Below are 18,576 nucleotides of genomic sequence, written 5' to 3'. Positions count from 1 at the left end.
ATTAGCCAAGTAATGCAGTGTAATTCTTCCATTTTATGCAGGAGTTTATGGCTTGATATTCTCCACTGAATGTATAATACAGATTGATCCAAAAAAAGGAGAATGGTTTTAAAAGATTTAATTGAGTGATTGGCTTCCCTTAGGAAAAATCTGTATGGGAAAAAAGAAGTAATTCTGATATCAAAATTTAGATAGCCGTGAGGCATGTAACAGGGATAAGGAATGGGGATTTGCCTGACAAGTAATTGGATCGCAAATGATTAATAATAGAGATAGAACAGAGAAATGATTTCTGAATACAGTATATGTTTGCCAAGTCTCCTGCATTTTTTATTTATGTATGGATAAGGTATAAAATACTTATTCCACATAGAAAGACCTGTATTGTGTTAGTGCTTCAGACCTGGTAATGTGCTCTTGTGCATGAGTTATGGAAATGGGTAGTTAAGTGTGTTTGCACTTTGGTTGCTTGTACCAAGTTTCCTGGTTTTGGCATAATTTAGCAGCTGCATGGTCAATATCCACACTTAGAGTAAAATGGCAGGGGAGTAGGGCTTCTGAGACCAGGGGCATGTCCGCTTTGTCCACTTTTCTTTTCTTTCCTTTTTTTGCTCTCTTTTTTTTCTCTTCTGTTTTACTTTACTTAGCTCTTGATGAAGACCTTGGTTGTGGCAATGGCATCGGCGGCAGCAAGTAGGTGCAGGACTCTTGGCAGTGGCATCAGAGGCGAGTTTGGGTTCCCAGTGTTTTCTGCATCATAGATGCGGTCCTAGCACTGAGTCATGGCTGCTGCTATGGAAGCGAGTTTGCGTTCCAGGTGGCGTCTGTTTCTCACACAGATTGGTGGAGGCGGCGATGGAGGTGAGTTTGGACCCATTATAAGATCTGCTGTCATCAGCAGTGGCTGCGTCAGCGAGGTGTGCCCGGAGCAGACTCATGGTGAGCGAGTTGAGTCTGGGCCGGTGCGATACCCAGCAACATTGAAAGCATCTGCATTGGCGAGGTCCATTGAGGATATAGTGATGAGAGTATTGGTGGATGCGAGATGGTGTCAGAGGTGGGCAACTTTTGTTCCAGCGGGAGCAGCAGCGCGATGAAGCAGACGTGTGCCTGACCACCAGGTCCGTGGCCCATGCTGGAGCACTGAACAAGAAGGACTGCAGAGGTGAACACTTCATTTTTCTGCCTTTTTATTCTATGTTTTGGTGTATTTTTCTGTGTTTCGAGATGGTGTCAGAGAATGGTGACACGATACAACACATTTCACTGTAATTTGTAACAAGATACACATGACAATAAATAAATAAAATTAAAATTCTTATTATTCTGCTCCAAAAATGTGTACTGAAATTAACAGAAGCCCATTCCATGCCTGCCAGTATAACATTTTCTATTTGTTGAACTAGCCATTTGTGTTCGGAATTGTTAATTGTCACTGCCCGGAGGAACTTCTGCAGTTAGGATCTGGAATAGAAGTGAGAGATCTCCAGCAACTCGGACCAGTTTCTTTTCTGTCAGTAGTTGCTCACTACTGTCTTCTCAAGGGCAGTTAGGGGTGGGAAACAAATGTTGGCCTTACCAATGACTCTGATATCCCACATTTTGTTTTTAAAATGACTGTAGTAGCTGTTTTGTTTTCACCTTATCCATTATTGATCGCTATCTTGCTGGGGCTTCTTGGGGCTTAAGACTGTCTTGGTATCAAGTGTAGTTAGAGTCCCATAGCTTAAGGGGAGGCAATGGTACATTGTCATAGAATCCCTACATTGCATATCAAGTCTGCAATGACCCTCTGAAGAGTATCTCACACTATTCCCATGACCTCATATTTACCATAGTTACCACACCTAGCCTGCACATCCCAGGATATTGTGGGGTAACATAGCATGGACAATCCACCTAACCTGCACATCCCCAGACATTGTGTGATAATTTAGTGTGGCCAACTCACCTAACCTGCATAACCTTGGACCATGGGAAGAAACTGGAGCACCGAGCAGAAACTCACACAGACATGGGAGAATGTGCATCCTCCACACAAACAGCCACCAAAGGCTGGAATTGAACCCGGGTCTCTGGCAGCTGTGCTCACCACTATCTCACCGTGCCACGACTAGTAATCCAGAGACCCAGGTAATGCTTTTCACCTTGGCAGATGGTGAAATTTGTATTTTTAAAAATCCTGAATTAAAAGTCTAATGATGATAGACTGTAGTTGATTGTTGTAAAAACCTATCTGGTTGCCCAGTATACTTTAGGGAAGGAATTTGCTGTCTTTAGCTGGTCTGACCAACATGTAACTCCAGACCAATGCGGTTGCCTCTATAAATGCCTTCTGAAATGGCCTAAAAGCCACTCAGTTATATCAAATTTCTCCAAAGTCAAAACAAATGACAGATCACCTATCACTGACGTAGAAAGTGGAATCGATAAAGCAAACCAGCCCCCTCCTCCTTATTAACATCCAGGGGCTAGTGGAAAAATTGAGAGCTGTCCAGTAATCAAACTGCAGTCTGATCTGGTCGTATTTCCAGAATGGGACCCTACAGAAAATATCCCAGACAACACCATCATCATCCTTGAGTATATCCCTTCCCACAGATTGAGCAGAGATGGCAGCTTGTTCCAGAGGGAGTTGTCTTAAAGTGTCATGGCATCAGGCATCAGATGGTCAGCGACACCTCTTGCTGATTACCATGTACTTTGCTGGAGTTTAGAAGAGTAAGAAGTGACTTAATTAAATGTATAAGATTCCTAGTGGTCCTGACAGATCAGCCACTAATCACAAGCTCAATAAATTATGGAGCCACTTTCACAACACAATTTGCAAACAAAAAACGAACAAATTCTGATTTTCTAATGGACTACACTGGCATGTGAATATACCCAATTGTATTTCATGAACCACTTCTACCTGTGTTCATGAAGTGATTCAACACTCTACCTGTCTTCCCTCATGATAGTCTCAGAATCCTCCAGTAATTAGAAAGCAAATCGAAGTAACCCAGCTAACCTCGGTGATGATTAGTGTTGATCTCTTCTAGTCCTTTGCTCAAGTCAGCACAACTGCCGCAGCATGTTAAAATAACAAACTTGCTATTTAAAAAACCCTCGCACCCTGTACAATGAACCATACACTTAGATTGTTACTTATGATAACTAAAATTTTGAAGATTATTATTTAGCTTAATGTTTTTCATGTATACTTGCTGTGTTTTGATTGAAAACAAGCTTATGACATACGAAGATAAGACCACATGATATTGGAGCAGACATAGGCCATTCAGCCTGTCAGGTTTGCTCTGTCTTTTGATCATGGCTGATACCTTTCTCCACCTGTTCTTTTGCCTTCTCCCCATAACCCTTGATTCCCCTACTAATCATGAACCTATCCGTCTCTGTTTTAAATTCACTGAATGACTTGGCCTCTACAGTCCTCTGCAGTAATGAGTTCCATGCATCAACCACTCTCTGGCTGAAGAAATTCCTCCTCATCTCAGTTCTAAAGGGTTGTCCCTTCTCTCTGACATTGTGCCCTCTGGTTCTGGTTTCTCCGACTAGTGAAACATTATCTTCACGTCCACTCTATTCCAGGGTTCTCAATGTTCTGTAGGTTTCAATCAGATTCCCACCATCCTTCTAAACACCACTGAATATAGCCCGAGAGTCATCAACCGTTCCTTATATGACATCCTTTGAATCATTCTTGTAAACCTCTTCTGGACTCCCTCCAATGCCAGCACATCCTTCCTTAGATACAGGGATCAAACCTGTTCACAATATTCCAATGGCAATCTGACCAGAGCCTAATATAGTCTCAGCAGAACATCTCTGCTCTTGTATTCTAGCCCTCTCGAAATGAATGCTAACATTGCGTTGCCTTCCTAACTGCCAGCTGGACCTCCATGTTAACCTTAAGAGAATCTTGATCTAGGACTGCCAAGTACTTCTGATTTCTGAAGCCTTTCCCTGTTAAGAAAATAGTTTACACCTCGATTCTTCCTACCGAGGCGGGGGGGGGAGGTGGGGTGGTAGGAAGGGGACTGAGAGATAAATAGGAGGTTGCTGGTGGGAAGGTGATAGGTGGATACAAGTAGAAGGCAACTGTGATAGGTCAGTAAGAAAATGCCAAAGTGATTTTTTTTTAATTTCAAAAATATATTTTATTCATAAAATAATTTGATGGTCTGTACAGTTGGTCATGCCATACATATGTAAACATTTGCGTACAGAGATCAGAATTTATCATTTGTATATACAGGTCTGTACATTTATCAATCCTATGTCCATATATTTAGCTGAGGCGACAGCAGAGCCCAAAAGGCTGCATGGGCCCCCTGTTCTTCTTAGGCAGGCAGATGTTACATGGTGGTCTTTCCCCACCGCGCCTTGGCGGCAGCTGCCCCAGGCTCCAGCGCATCCCTCAACACGTAGTCCTGGACCTTGGAATGTGCCAGTCTGCAACACTCAGTCAGGGAAAATGCTAAAGTGATGCCTCTTCCTCTCGGTCACCCTTTGCTGGATGCTGTTCCTGCTGCTGATCATAGGGGCTGTTGCCGGATTATCCACTCTTCAGTGCAGGTAACTGCTTCCAGGCTGTAATGTATGCGCTGAAGTGATGCCTCTCTCTCTCGGTCACCCTCGCTAGTGGTAAGACATCGGTCTTGTAAACCGAAGATTACTGGACCCACCAATCTATCATAATTACCGTCCACTTGCATCCAGCCCTCCTTCCCACCTACCTCACCCCCCCAACCCCACTGCCAACCCCCTATTTATCTCTCAGCCCCTTTGCCCCTCCGCATTCCTGATGAAGGGCTTATGCCCGAAACGTTGATGCCCCTGCTTCTTGGATGCTGCCTGACCTGCTATGCTTTTCCAGCACCACGCTCTCGACCATGATAGTTTGAAGTCTGCCATTCAATAGCTAGGGTTTATCACGAGGAACTTATTAGTGACTTCTCATCATTCCCATTCCTTGATCCAAAGGATAGATTGTACTCCAGATGTACTTCAGCAATATTGCACTAAAGCAATAATTCCTCCGTATTTTCACTCTGAATTCTAACAATGGTTAAGCGTGATGATGTAGTGATCCCAAATTTGAAGGGATGGCAGCCAATGTCTATTCATGTGTGTTACTGATAAAATTGACCATTCTATTGCCTAATCTAGATTCAGATGAGGTGTTTGTTTTTCTCAGTGCTTTGAACCTTCCTGCTGCCATAGTGTTTTAAGATATTGCTAAGCAGTGCAATACTGTACATATTATTAGTGAACAATTTCTGTTCACAAGTGTTTCATCTTAATTATTGACTGTTGTTTTGTAACCTGCTCCATAAAAGTCAGACTTACGCAAAAGAAATAGAAGCAAATTTATTGGAAGTATTCAGCAATCAAGCAGAACCTGTGGGGACACAAACAGAGTTAATGTTTCAGAACACAGGTCTCTAATCAGAGCTGCACAAAGAAGATTGTTTATGAAATGCAGTTACATTATAAATTGAAGGTCCTCACTAAATCTGCATATGTGGCCTGGATGATAATACTAGAACTCTCAGTATAAAGGGACCTTTGAAGCATGTAGACTATAACTATATATATGGGTGTTTTTTTTTCCACAGGCAAGCTTTGGACTATTTAAGTTGAATTAAATTCTATTCCCCAATGTTTTAAATTTCTATTAATGTGTACATTTCAAAGTAAAACTGTGAGTACAAGGGTAGTATACTTTCAAAATTCTTAAGAATGCTTACACTTTAATTGGGGAATTCTCTTAGTTAAATCAGAAATTTGAATGCACGCCCAGCCAGGAAACCATGGCACACAGTTCAGTGAACTACTTTAGCCGATCAAGTGGATTATATTCTACTTCTCCACTTCCAAGATCCATCCCAAATTCAGTTTAGAATTATTAATTTAAATTAATCACTTTAACATTATATAAAGCTGTAACATAACACTGACTTATTTAATATTGAAATAAGTGTAAACAACACATAATTAGGTGTTAACTAATTCAGAAAACTTTAAAAAAATTCAAGGTATCTTTGTTTTTACGATAAGCTTTTTTCTAATACAACCAATAGGGTAGGAGCAAATTATTGTAGATGCTGGAATCTGTACTGAAAACAAAAAATGCTGGAGATTACTGCAGGTCAAGCAACATCCATGGAGAGAGAACAAGCTAACGTTTCGAGTCTAGGTGACTGTTCATCAGAGCTGACGTAGAATGTGGAGGGGACAGCATTTATGAAATAGTAGGGGTAGCAGGGTAGGGTGCTGGGGGAGAAATGATGTTGATAGTTCAGATTAAGTGATCGGAATGTGAGAATGGCAGAACGATGTTGTGTCCAATGTTCAACAACCTTCTGGATTTAATATTTAGTTCAACACCTTCAAATTGTGAACCCACTCCCATTCCTTCCCTTTCTTTTAGCTTTAGTTGTTACATTCTCTGTCACCGTGTCCTCCTCCTCCTCGTGCCCCCCCAACACCAGTGGGACTGTCTGTTATTTCCTGTCTGGCAGTTAGACACACCATTGTTCTCCCACGAGCAAGCACTCCAAAGGCTTGTGATTTCAAATAAACCTGTTAGACCATAACCTGGTGTTGTGTGACTTCTGACTTCATTAAGATAATCCGAGGCCTCCCAGGTTTTAACTGGGTATTGGGTCTGTCCTTCTAGTGCTGCACACTTGTGGTGAAGCAAAGGTCTAACATGAAGCTTCAGAAAAAGGAATTTCAGTTCCAAATGTTGTACCTATTGTCATAGTGCTAGCCAGTAAAATTCAGATAATATGGCCATGGTAGAGAGCTTACTCTCAAATGTTGCTCTCCCTAAAACGCGTACGTTTATTTTAAGCAACCTGTTCTTTGATATTATTACTCACTTCTGGAGGAGGTGGGACTTGAACCAGCCCTCCTGGGTCAGAGGTAGGGCCCTTACTAAAACTCATATATATTTATATTGGAACTTCTGCCTATAAAATGTTGTTTCTGAAATAGCATTTCAATTCAATAACTTTCCGGTATTCGGTACAGATGTCTCTGTGTTCTAATAGTGTCTGCAAATGTGAATGCATTGTTTGTTGGTTGGAAATATGAAGAGTATCATCATTCTCAGAACATAATAATTAGAGGTGGTTATACCTAATTACAAAATATTTCTGTAGTAATTGGAGTAGCTTGTTCAAATATGACAACTGAAAGATATGTATATAAAATCAAATTGTTAATTAGTCAAAGAACATGGAGTCATGGCTAACTTTGTAGGTCTTTTACATAGTGTGAATAAAGACCTCCTTGCTTATAGTTTGCCAGCTGTCAAGATGTCTTGTCTTTGTTGGTAATAATGAAATGTTAACCTTCTAATTTGTTTTAGGAGATCTCATCTTAAGTCAGCTTAATTAACTTTCTTTTAATGGAATGCGTAGAAGCCTCCAATAATACCTTAATGATTTACAATTTCTAGATGGATCTATGGCATTGGTGTGATAATTAACATGTCATTTCCAAACCATTTACAATTGTAAGTTGCACTTATGATTTCTTTCATCAAAGGCACAGGATATAATACCAGAAAAGTATAATTTTTTTCTGTATATTGCAAATTAAGAAAAGATTATGATCTGAAATTTTATAAATGATGTGTAGCACGTGTAAAACATGTACTGAACTCAGCGATGCTAATTATGAATTTTGTGCTATTTTGTATTTGTGGATTTATACTTAGATGTGAAGTGAGAGAGAAACCTGCTGTGTACTCAGTCATGATGACATTATGTCTATACAACATTTATAATTTGTTCCAAAAACGTGTGGGTTATATCTGCATGTTATGTTAAATATTCACCAGGAAAACATCAATAAGAAAAACCATTTCTCAGGCAATGGCTAATCTATGAATTGTAATTTATTTTTGGTTATATAAATATTAAAAATTGTTATATTTCATATGCAAGAGTCAGGGAACAATTGGACAAAGTGGATTCAAATCCAGTTCAGATTAATGAAATGGCAGTTTTTCTTTATATCTGTTGTTTATAAGAGCTATGCGTGAAATAATTTCAGGCAGTCACAAGCAAGTGCCTCATAGGTTTAATTCCACAGCAATGAATAGCCCTAATTTGTCACCTAAATCATCCGCGCAAATGAAATAATTCATAGTAAGAGTACTTTGATAAAGCTAGGGATAGGTATGTTGTTGGAAGAAAGCTGAGAAAACTTCACATTTTGTTTTTCCTACACTTATGTTATGACCTTGGGCTTTTAGTTGGATATTTTTTTTCTGCTCAACATCAAAGATCACTTCCATAAACAAGGTGCCTTAGAAAAAAAGTGTTTGACTTTAAATGCACAAAAACCGGTGATGTAGCATTTCTGGAATTGAATGAAATGTGACAATGTGCTGAATATATTAAAAGCCCTCATAATCTGTTAGACTTTGAAAAGCAGTCTAGCAAATATTTCTTCAGACCTTGGCTTAAGATATAAATGCATAGATGGGAAACATTGACTATTGCAGTGTATCAGATGGATATGGATAACTTAATGGAATTGGAAAACAGCAGATGCAATTTATTGTATGATTCAGTATCACACAGAGGATGGTACGTGTATAGAATGAGCTGCCTGATGAAGTGGTGGAGGCTGGTACAATTGCAACATTTAAGAGGCATTTGGATGGGTATATGAATAGGAAGGGTTTGGAGGGATATGGGCTGGGTGCTGGCAGGTGGAACTAGATTGGGTTGGGATATCTGGTCGGCATGGACGGGTTGGACCGAAGAGGACCTGGAGTACACATTCAATGGAAAGATACTGCAGGAGGTGGATGAACCATAAGATGATGGTATAAGAATGGAGGTATATCAAGCCATAATGTCCAACACTATTTAATGTTTTGTGAATTTGGGGGGGGGGTCCCTTAGAAACTTATAAAATTGTAACAGGGAAAATGCGGGCAAGGTGTTCCCCATGACCCAGAAGTCGAGAACCAGGGGTCACAATCTTAGGATACATGGGTGTTTTATCTAGGACTGAGATGAGATGTTTCTTCACCCAGAGGGTGGGGAGTCTGTGGAATTCTCTGCCAAATAAAGTGGTTGAGGCCAAAACATTGAATGTTGCAAGAAATGATATAGAGGTGCGGTGATGGAAAAGGTCAAAAATCAAACAACACCAGGTTATAGACCAATGGGCTTGTTTGAAAACATTAGCTTTCAGAGCGTTACTTCTTCATCAGGTGCTAGCAATGATGAATTGGGTGTTCAGCCATGATCGCACAATAGTGGAGCAGGCTTGAAGAGGCAAATGGCCCACTCCAATTCCTTTTTTCTATATTTCAATGTAACCAGCAAGTGGGTTCCCCCTGTCAGCCCATTCCCAGTGCTGAATGTGGCTATGTTTTGCTGCCAGTGGGATTGGGTTGTATGGTCTCCTCTATTAATATCCATTTGCACCCTTCACCTTGCCCACTCTGGGAATCTGCATTCAATTTCGTCCAAAGTGTATGAATAAAAGTTAATACATTTATAAAAGGCAGCAGGTATAGTATTGTCAGCCCCACTAGAGAAAGCCACATAGAATGTGCAACTTGAATGATATTCGAGTGGAGAAACTTATGGCTACAAAAGGAGACTGAAACTATTTTTAGTAAAATAGTGAAGGCTAAGAGAGATTTAATAGAGGCTATTTAAAACAGTTATGGATTTGATGGTGTGTATGAGAGAAATCTTTCTTTCGGTGACAGTTGGTCGTCATTAAAAATATGGGGAGAAATTACTCAACAAAGTTAAAAATCACACAACACCAGGTTATAGTCCAATAGGTTTATTTGGAAGCACTAGCTTTCGGAACACCGTTCCTTCACCAGGTGGTATATTACTCAAAAAAAGTTATTTAAAATGTAAAGATTGTTCACAAGAAGTAATTAGAACTGAGATTGTTGCACCTTTTCGGAAAAAAATGGGTAAATAGAAGGCAATAGTCAAGGGGAAATTGTAGAGTGCAGACATGTTGAGCCAAGTGCCTTCCATCTTCTTACAAAGTAACATGGTTCTCAAGCAAGTAAGCAATAGCAACAAAACATTCCTCTTTAAATATGATTGCACTAAAATTCAACATGAAATTGGACCTGGCCTAAGCATCCCTTACAAGAATTTTAAATGACATTTTGTCAAACACATCAGTTCTCAACTGACTTATTGATGAGTTAAGTAGAAACCTGGTCAGCTGGGTTAATGATGTAAGACAAATCCTTTGAAGTTCAAACAGCAACAGAGGAAATCAAGCTTGAAAGAATAAATAAAGCTGCCAATTGTACTGACTCTTAAGATCACAGACTTCTGCAGTGTAAATAACCATTACTCCTAATCCATTTATCATCTTGCTACAAAACCTATTTGTCTTAACTGCTTATCTGAACAAAAACAAACAGACAAAAACAAAGATTAATGTAAGCAGACAAACCTTGTGACTCCTCTAACATAATGGATGCTAAACTTGATGGTAACTGTTTTTCCCTTAAAAAAAGGTGCCTGCATTAAATGCCACAAAGTCAAAAGTCACATGACACCAGGTTATAGTCCAACAGGTTTGTTTAAAATCACAAGCTTTCAGAGCACTGCTCCTGTGTCACCTGAGAAAGGCCTGATGTGCAGGTGCAGTGTTGGACTGGGATGGCAAGGTAAACCTGATAAAGGAGGGGCACTCTGAAAGGTTGTGATATTAAATAGATCTGCTGGATTATAACCTGGTGTCGTGTGACTTCTGACTCTGTCCACCCGAGTCTAATACCGACATCTGTACATGATGGCTATTGTATAGCACATTTCATGCTGTCAAAGTGTTCCAACTGTCACAAAAATGGATGGCATCTATGATGCAGGCAAACATGCTAACAAGTGTTCATGCAGTCATATTCCTCAAACCCCAATGATTAAATTACCACCTAATTTGTTTTGTGGTTTTAGCCGAGGAATTCACGTTGGCCAGAATGTCAGGAGAACTCCTTTACTTCTCTTCCATTAATGTTTTTACAATGCTTTGATCAAGGAGCTGAGGGACACCTTTGGCTAGAACAAAAAAGTGTACACATATATGGACGTCAGCATGTGTGTGCGCACACCTGCAAATGCACATGAATATGTACAGACAAACCCACACAGATATATATCCCTACACTTGGGCCGAGGGCTGGAAAATGGGAGGAGAACAGTTTGCTGGTTGTTTTTAACTGGCGTGAACAAAATAAGCTGATGGGCTTTTTTCTGTGCTGCAGATCACTATGACTTGCACTAATACACACAAGCTCATTACATAGACACACACAAACAATCTATCAACTTTTTTTTGTAATTTAAGGATGCAAACATAATCATTTTAGTATGCAATTTATTCATGTCAGATCAAAGCTGGTTACTTCACATGTTTAAATTATGACATTCATTAATTGTAAAAACAGTTATGAGTTAACAGGTGTGCAGATGGTATATTACTGGAGAACACAATGTGTAAAATAGTGTTGAATGTATTTGTGTAACTTCTAAAGTGGAATATTATACCAAATATTTATCGGTTCAATTTTAATCCACTCACATCTCTTTGATGTAGAATTAAAATCAGCCGAGTGTCTTTGTCCAAATTTTTAAACAATTAGTAGAAACATTGGAGCCTTGCACAATAAAAATCCCATTTTTCAGGAGAGTTCAGTTTAAGCAGTTGTTTTATTTCTGATATTGCACCTTTACATTTGCTACAGGGAGGCAGCATCTGCCTTTTCTCTTTGTGAATTTCTGTATTTCAATCTTAAATCAAATTATTTCTTAATTGATTTCACCAGCATTCAAAAATTACCAATAGAGCTTTTTGAGAACAAAGTATATATGGAAAAATAGATAATAAACAGAGGAAAATGTAAAAGATTATTTTCACTTTCGGTACTGTCGTGGACATGTAGTAGGTATTCCCAAGAACACTAGCTAATACAGTGGGGAAGAAAGTACACTTAATGGTTGCTAGTCTGTGCTGCTGAGATGTAGCATACTGAAAATGATCATTGACTGTATAAGCTTAATTCTGGGCCCATTTTGTTGCTGTATTGAAATATAGTCAGGACTATATGCAATATTATTTATGGATTGCTGAAAAACATATTTTGTTGAAGATTTTCATGTTCTCTTCAGGGCAATTTACAAGAAATACTGAAGTAAAGGGAAATGAAATTTATACTCTGAGAGGAGAGTGGTGATTTTTTTGCAAATGGGCTCCAAATGATAGAGATGTAATGCTCTAGTTGTGCATTTCCAAATGAGTAATATTATTTTTGTTTTCACATGTTTTTAAGGATGCAAAGTTTGTGGAGGAACGTCGTAAACAACTCCAGGAGTATCTACGGAGCATAATGAACAAAATTATACAAACACTTCCAGAGTTTACATGCAATCCTAAAAAAGAGACCCTTTTGCAGCTGCTGCCATTTTGTGTGTAAGTATGTATTTTTGTTTTAACAGAACACATACGTGCCTTATTTTCAGAATATGCAATGAATCTGTGTTTCTTTGGAATACATATTCCATTTTCACCAGTTCCCTCTATGTTTCTATTTCATTCATGGAATGGTGTGATTTTTATTCCTTTAATGTTTATTCACGTGATTTGTATCTTTCTGCCAGTTTTATGAAACCAATTAAAGGAGTTCAGCCACATTGCTAATTTGGATTTCACTGTAGTCCCAAAGGACCCTAGGGCTGCTCTCTCATTAGCGAGAGAATGGTGGTTTAACCTGACGGTCACCACATCTCAGGAGGGGGACCAGGTTGAGAAAGCAGGGGTTTCATGGTCACTATGAGCATTGAGCCTATGCTGATGGCATTACTCTGCATCGCAAACCAGCCATCCAGCCAACTGAGCTCACCTGCTATACAAAGTACATGTCTTTTCCTATTTTCCTCACCTGCATTGGATGTTTGTACATAAATCTCAAAAATGAAGAATTTTTTTGCTAGTAGTATCTGTTCTTATGGTTGTCCCAGTTTGCTAAATGAATTGTACAAGTTATTTTAAAGTAATAAATAACATTTGAAATACTTGACAACTGTGCTAAACTGGTGATGGTAATGAATGCTTAAACTTTTTTTAGAGAAATTCAAGGCTTAAGAGGTGACTAAAGCATAAGGTGGAAATAAATCTGCTGAAACATTCCTTATCATCTTTAATAAATAATAAATGGGTTGAGGAATTATGTTTTAGCAATGAAGTCATGTCCACAGTCTCAACCTTTCAGGTTAAGTGCTGCACTCTTAGCCCAACTGAGGTTGTATTTCTGCTATAAAATCCAATATTTGACTGTTTCAATGGAAGCAGTTCATCCATAATTTTGTTTACACTGGCATGTCAACAAATAATCGTTGTACAGGTAGCCCCCACTATCCATAAGTAGAGCGTTCCCAGGAAACCTTTTGTAAACTGGAAATGGCATAAAGCGAAGGTGCATGATTTATATGGGAAAGAGTATTGCCGTTTTTGTAAAAGTGAAAATTCTCTTTGGATTTGCAAAAATAGGTACTAATGTGGGTTTCTTGTAAAAGCTAAATTACGAAAGCGAATGTTCGAAAAGCGGGGGACATCTATATGTGAATTGCCAATATTTAAAAATCTGCATGTATGCTTGATTCATGTGTTGTATTTTACATTGCAATCATTTAAACTACCAAGCTCTTATGAAAATATTTTTCTCATTTTATTTTGTTCTTGTTACTGAAATACATTATTGGTTCACAAAACTAATTGACACTTTATATTGAGACCTAGTATTTTTTAGTAATATTGATTGATCATTCCGTAATTGTGCAGCATGATTTACTGGAGTTGAGTCCTTTATTATTCAAATTATTTTATTTAACTTCTTTGAATGGTTTTAACTAAATTGAATGGTTATTTGGAGGGTTCACATTTAATAGAATGCTGCTTATTGGTTTGATTTTGGCTTTGCATTGGTTGTTTAGTGTAAATCATACATATACCCTACCTTCATTGTGTAAAGATTCATATTCACAATACGTCAAAAGTTCAACCAGTGCAATCATATAAACCATACTCTAGTGCAGACAAGAATTTTTACCATAGTAACTTCAAAACAATTCACTGAAGTATGTAATGAGGAGCCCTGAAAAGTCTTATTATTTAAATATTGTGCTGACTGCAGTTGAAAAAATGGGTTTGGTTTATTGTTAGGAAACAGTTATTAGTGAAAACCAAACTTACAGCTGTGATATTTATCATAACAAAGGCTACGGGCAAGATTTGCACTGCTAAAAAGAAATGTCTGGACTTATCAGTGTTAGGTTGGCTCAGTCCTAGTATTGTGTTTATCTTATGGTCAGAAGGTCATGGAATTGAGCCCCATTTGAGGAAGTGAATGCTTAATCCAGCAGGGAGCTGACAGATTGCTGCATTGTTGGAGTTACCTGTCTTTCGAATAAAACGTGATGTTCTGCCTGTGGGCAAGATAGATTCCATGGCAGTATTTGTCCAGCAGCCAAGATCACCAAAATAAATTAACCAGTCTTTACCTTGAGTGACTTTCCATAATAGTTGGTTGTCACATTTGACTTCATTGCAAAACAAGTTCTTCTTTAAAAACATACTTGTGGACTTCAGGAGAATATAAAGGCATAATGTATATTTGGTATCTTTCTTCTTCCTTTATTAGAGAGAGCTTTAGATTCTCGTATGCTTCAGAAGTATAAAATCACAGGACTGCACAATTTTCAGTCTTTTCGAAGGAGCCTTTTGTAATCCAAAATGAATCCTGGTCCTTTAGTAATGCACATTGAAAGCTACTGATTATTTATGAAATTTTGTCTAACTTTCTTCAGTTCCTTCTGCAAAATAGACATTTATAACTTGCAATGCAAATTCCATAAAATGAATGGGAGCTTAAATGTTCTCAGAGTCTGTTCCATCTCAAGGTTGTTGTGGATACCCCATCACCATCCCCACTCTCATCCCTCCTCAATATCGTGACCTCTTGAAATTCTACTTTGTATGACATGAATTTCTTTCATCTAGCTCTCCGGTCTCTTTTCGTTCTTTCATGGCATGTGGATTATTATGATGAAATAATAATAACATAACATTCATCTTTCTGAATAAACAGAGTTCCTGCTTTTAAAAAATCAATTATGAGGATTACTCGGTCAGAATGTATTGCCCATTCCTAATCGTGTAGAGCACAACTAAGAGTCAACCCACATTTGTCCGGAGTTCCATATAGGTCAGGTGAGGCAAATGATGTAAACTTTTGATTCCAGGTTTTTCTATTAATTGAATTTAACATTACATTATTTGCCATAGTAGAACTTAAACCCATGTCGGAGAAAGTGAGGACTGCAGATGCTGGAGATCAGAGCTGAAAATGTGTTGCTGGAAAAGCGCAGCAGGTCAGGCAGCATCCAAGGAGCTGGAGAATCGACATTTCGGACATAAGCCTTTCTTCAGGAATGAGGAGGGTGTACCAAGCAGGCTACGATAAAAAGTAGGAAGGAGGGACTTGGGGGAGGGCATTGGGAATGCGATAGGTGGAAGGAGGTTAAGGTGAGGGTGATAGGCCAGAGAGGGGGTGGGGGCGGAGAGGTCGGGAAGAAGATTGCAGGTCAAGAAGGCGGTGCTGAGTCCGAGGGTTGGTACTGAGATAAGGTGGTGGGAGGGGAAATGAGAAAGCTGGAGAAATCTGCATTCGTCCCATGTGGTTGGAGGGTTCCTAGGCGGAAGATGAGGCGCTCTTCCTCCAAGCGTCGTGTTGCCATGGTCTGGCGATGGAGGAGGCCAAGGACCTGCATGTCCTTGGCAGAGTGGGAGGGGGAGTTAAAGTGTTCAGCCACGGGGCGGTTGGGTTGGTTGGTGCGGGTGTCCCAGAGGTGTTCTCTGAAACGTTCCGAAAGTAGGCGGCCTATCTCCCCAATGTAGAAGAGGCCACATGGGTGCAGCGGATGCAGTAAATGATGTGTGTGGAGGTGCAGGTGAATTTGTGACGGATATGGAAGGATCCCTTGGGGCCTTGGAGGGAAGTGAGGGGGGAGGTGTGGGCGCAAGTTTTGCATTTCTTGCGGTACCCCTGACCGACTCCCACGGCTACCTAGATTACACCTCCTCCCACCCTGCCCCCTGTAAAAACGCCATCCCATATTCCCAATTCCTTCGCCTCCACCGCATCTGCTCCCAGGAGGACCAATTCCAATACCAAACAACCCAGACGGCCTCCTTCTTCAAAGACTGCAGTTTCCCCTCAGACGTGGTTGACGATGCTCTCCACCGCATCTCCTCCACTTCCTGCTCCTCCGCCCTTGAATCCAATCGCCACCAGGACAGAACCCAACTGGTCTCACCTACCACCCCACCAATTTCCAGATACATAGTATCATTCTTCGTCATTTCCGCCACCTCCAAACAGACCCCACCACCAAGGATATATTTCCCTCCCCTCCCATATCAGCGTTCCGGAAAGACCACTCCCTGCGCGACTCCCTCGTCAGGTCCACACCCCCCACCAAACCAACCTCCACTCCGGGCACCTTCCCCTGCAACGCAAGAAATGCAAAACTTGTGCCCACACCTCCCCCCTTACTTCCCTCCAAGGCCCCAAGGGATCCTTCCATATCCGTCACAAATTCACCTGCACCTCCACACACATCATTTACTGCATTCGCTGCACCCATGTGGCCTCCTCTACATTGGGGAGACAGGCCGCCTACTTGCGGAACGTTTCAGAGAACACCTCTGGGACACCCACACCAACCAACCCAACCACCCCGTGGCTGAACACTTTAACTCCCCCTCCCACTCTGCCAAGGACATGCAAGTCCTTGGCCTCCTCCATCGCCAGACCATGGCAACACGCGCCTGGAGTATGAGCTAGGAAGCCTCCAACCACATGGGATGAATGCAGATTTCTCCAGCTTTCTCATTTCCCCTCCCACCACCTTATCTCAGTCCCAACCCTCGGACTCAGCACCGCCTTCTTGACCTGCAATCTTCTTCCCGACCTCTCCGCCCCCACCCCCTCTCTGGCCTATCACCCTCACCTTAACCTCCTTCCACCTATCACATTCCCAACGCCCCTCCCCCAAGTCCCTCCTCCTTACCTTTTATCTTATCCTGCTTGGCACACCCTCCTCATTCCTGAAGAAAGGCTTATGCCCGAAATGTCGATTCTCCAGCTCCTTGGATGCTGCCTGACCTGCTGCGCTTTTCCAGCAACACATTTTTCAGCTTAAACCCATGTCCCCAGCTGGGTTTCTGGATAACTAGTTCAGTGACATTGTCACTATGTCACTGCCTCCCCTAATAATATCAGGTTGTTTTCTGAATATACTTCTCAATACCCTTCTCAATGATATTCTGTAAGAGTGTTCCTCATTAACGATTTTATTTTAAAAGCAAGAACCCTGTTTTTTCAGAAAGATCTCTGTTTATCTCAAGAGTTTTGGAATGTAAAAGCAGCAAAGTGCTACTGAGACTTTATAAAGCTCTGGTTAGGCCCCATTTAGAATACTGTGTCCAATTTTGAGCCCCGCACCTCAGGAAGGACATACTGGCACCGGAGCGTGTCCAGCGGAGATTCATACAGATGATCTCTGGAATGGTAGCCCTAACATACAATGATCGGCTGAGGATCCTGGGATTGTATCCATTAGAGTTTAGAAGGTTGAGGGCAGATCTAATGGAAACTTACAAGATAATGCATGGCTTAGAATGGGTGGACGCTGGGAAATTGTTTCCATCAGGCGGGCTACTAGAACTGGTGGGAACAACCTTAGAATTATATTACTGGGAATATATTACAGGGAACAAAGAAATGGCAGAAGAATTGAATTGGTACTTCAGATCTGTGTTCACTGGGGAAGACACAAGCAATCTCCCTGAGGTAACAGTGGCTGAAGGACCTGAACTGAAGGGAATTTATATTTGCCAGGAATTGGTGTTGGAGAGACTGTTAGGTCTGAAGGCTGATAAGTCCCCGCGGCCTGATGGTCTACATCCCAGGGTACTGAAGGAGGTGGCTCGAGAAATTGTGAATGCGTTGGTGATTAATTTCCAGAGTTCGATAGATTCGAGTCAGTTCTTGCGGATTGGAGGGTGGCTAATGTTGTACCACTTTTTAAGAAAGGTGGGCGTGAGAAAGCAGGAAATTATAGACCAGTTAGTCTGACCTCGGTGGTGGGAAAGATGCTGGAGTCTATTATAAAGGATGAAATTATCTGGATAGTAGTAACAGGATTTATGAAGGGGAAATCATGCTTGACTAATCTTCTGGAATCTTTTGAGGATGTAATTCTGAAGATGGATGAGGGAGATTCAGTAGATGTAGTGTACCTGGACTTTCAGAAAGCTTTTGATAAAGTCCCACACAGGAGGTTAGTGAGTAAAATTAGGGCGCATGGTATTGGGGGCAAAGTACTGATTTGGATTGAAAGTTGGTTGGCTGATAGGAAACAAAGGTTAGTGATAAACGGCTCCATTTCGGAATGGCAGGCAGTGACCAGTGGGGTACCGCAGGGATCTGTGCTGGGA

General features: G+C 40.6%; 1 protein-coding gene across 1 annotated transcript in view; it reads left to right on the top strand.

Annotated features, from left to right (window-relative positions):
* snx29 (sorting nexin 29) overlaps positions 1-18,576 on the top strand; it is a 495,640-nt gene that overhangs the window by 436,762 nt on the left and 40,302 nt on the right. Inside the window, exon 19 of the mRNA XM_043711094.1 lies at positions 12,350-12,489. Coding sequence (XP_043567029.1) covers positions 12,350-12,489 — 140 coding nt within the window. The remainder of the gene's footprint in view (positions 1-12,349; positions 12,490-18,576) is intronic.

The sequence above is a fragment of the Chiloscyllium plagiosum genome, chromosome 21, assembly GCF_004010195.1.
Source record: "Chiloscyllium plagiosum isolate BGI_BamShark_2017 chromosome 21, ASM401019v2, whole genome shotgun sequence".
Taxonomy (NCBI): domain Eukaryota; kingdom Metazoa; phylum Chordata; class Chondrichthyes; order Orectolobiformes; family Hemiscylliidae; genus Chiloscyllium; species Chiloscyllium plagiosum.
The sequence above is the reverse complement of the archived record's forward strand: the minus strand, read 5'-3'. Positions and strand labels throughout refer to the sequence as shown.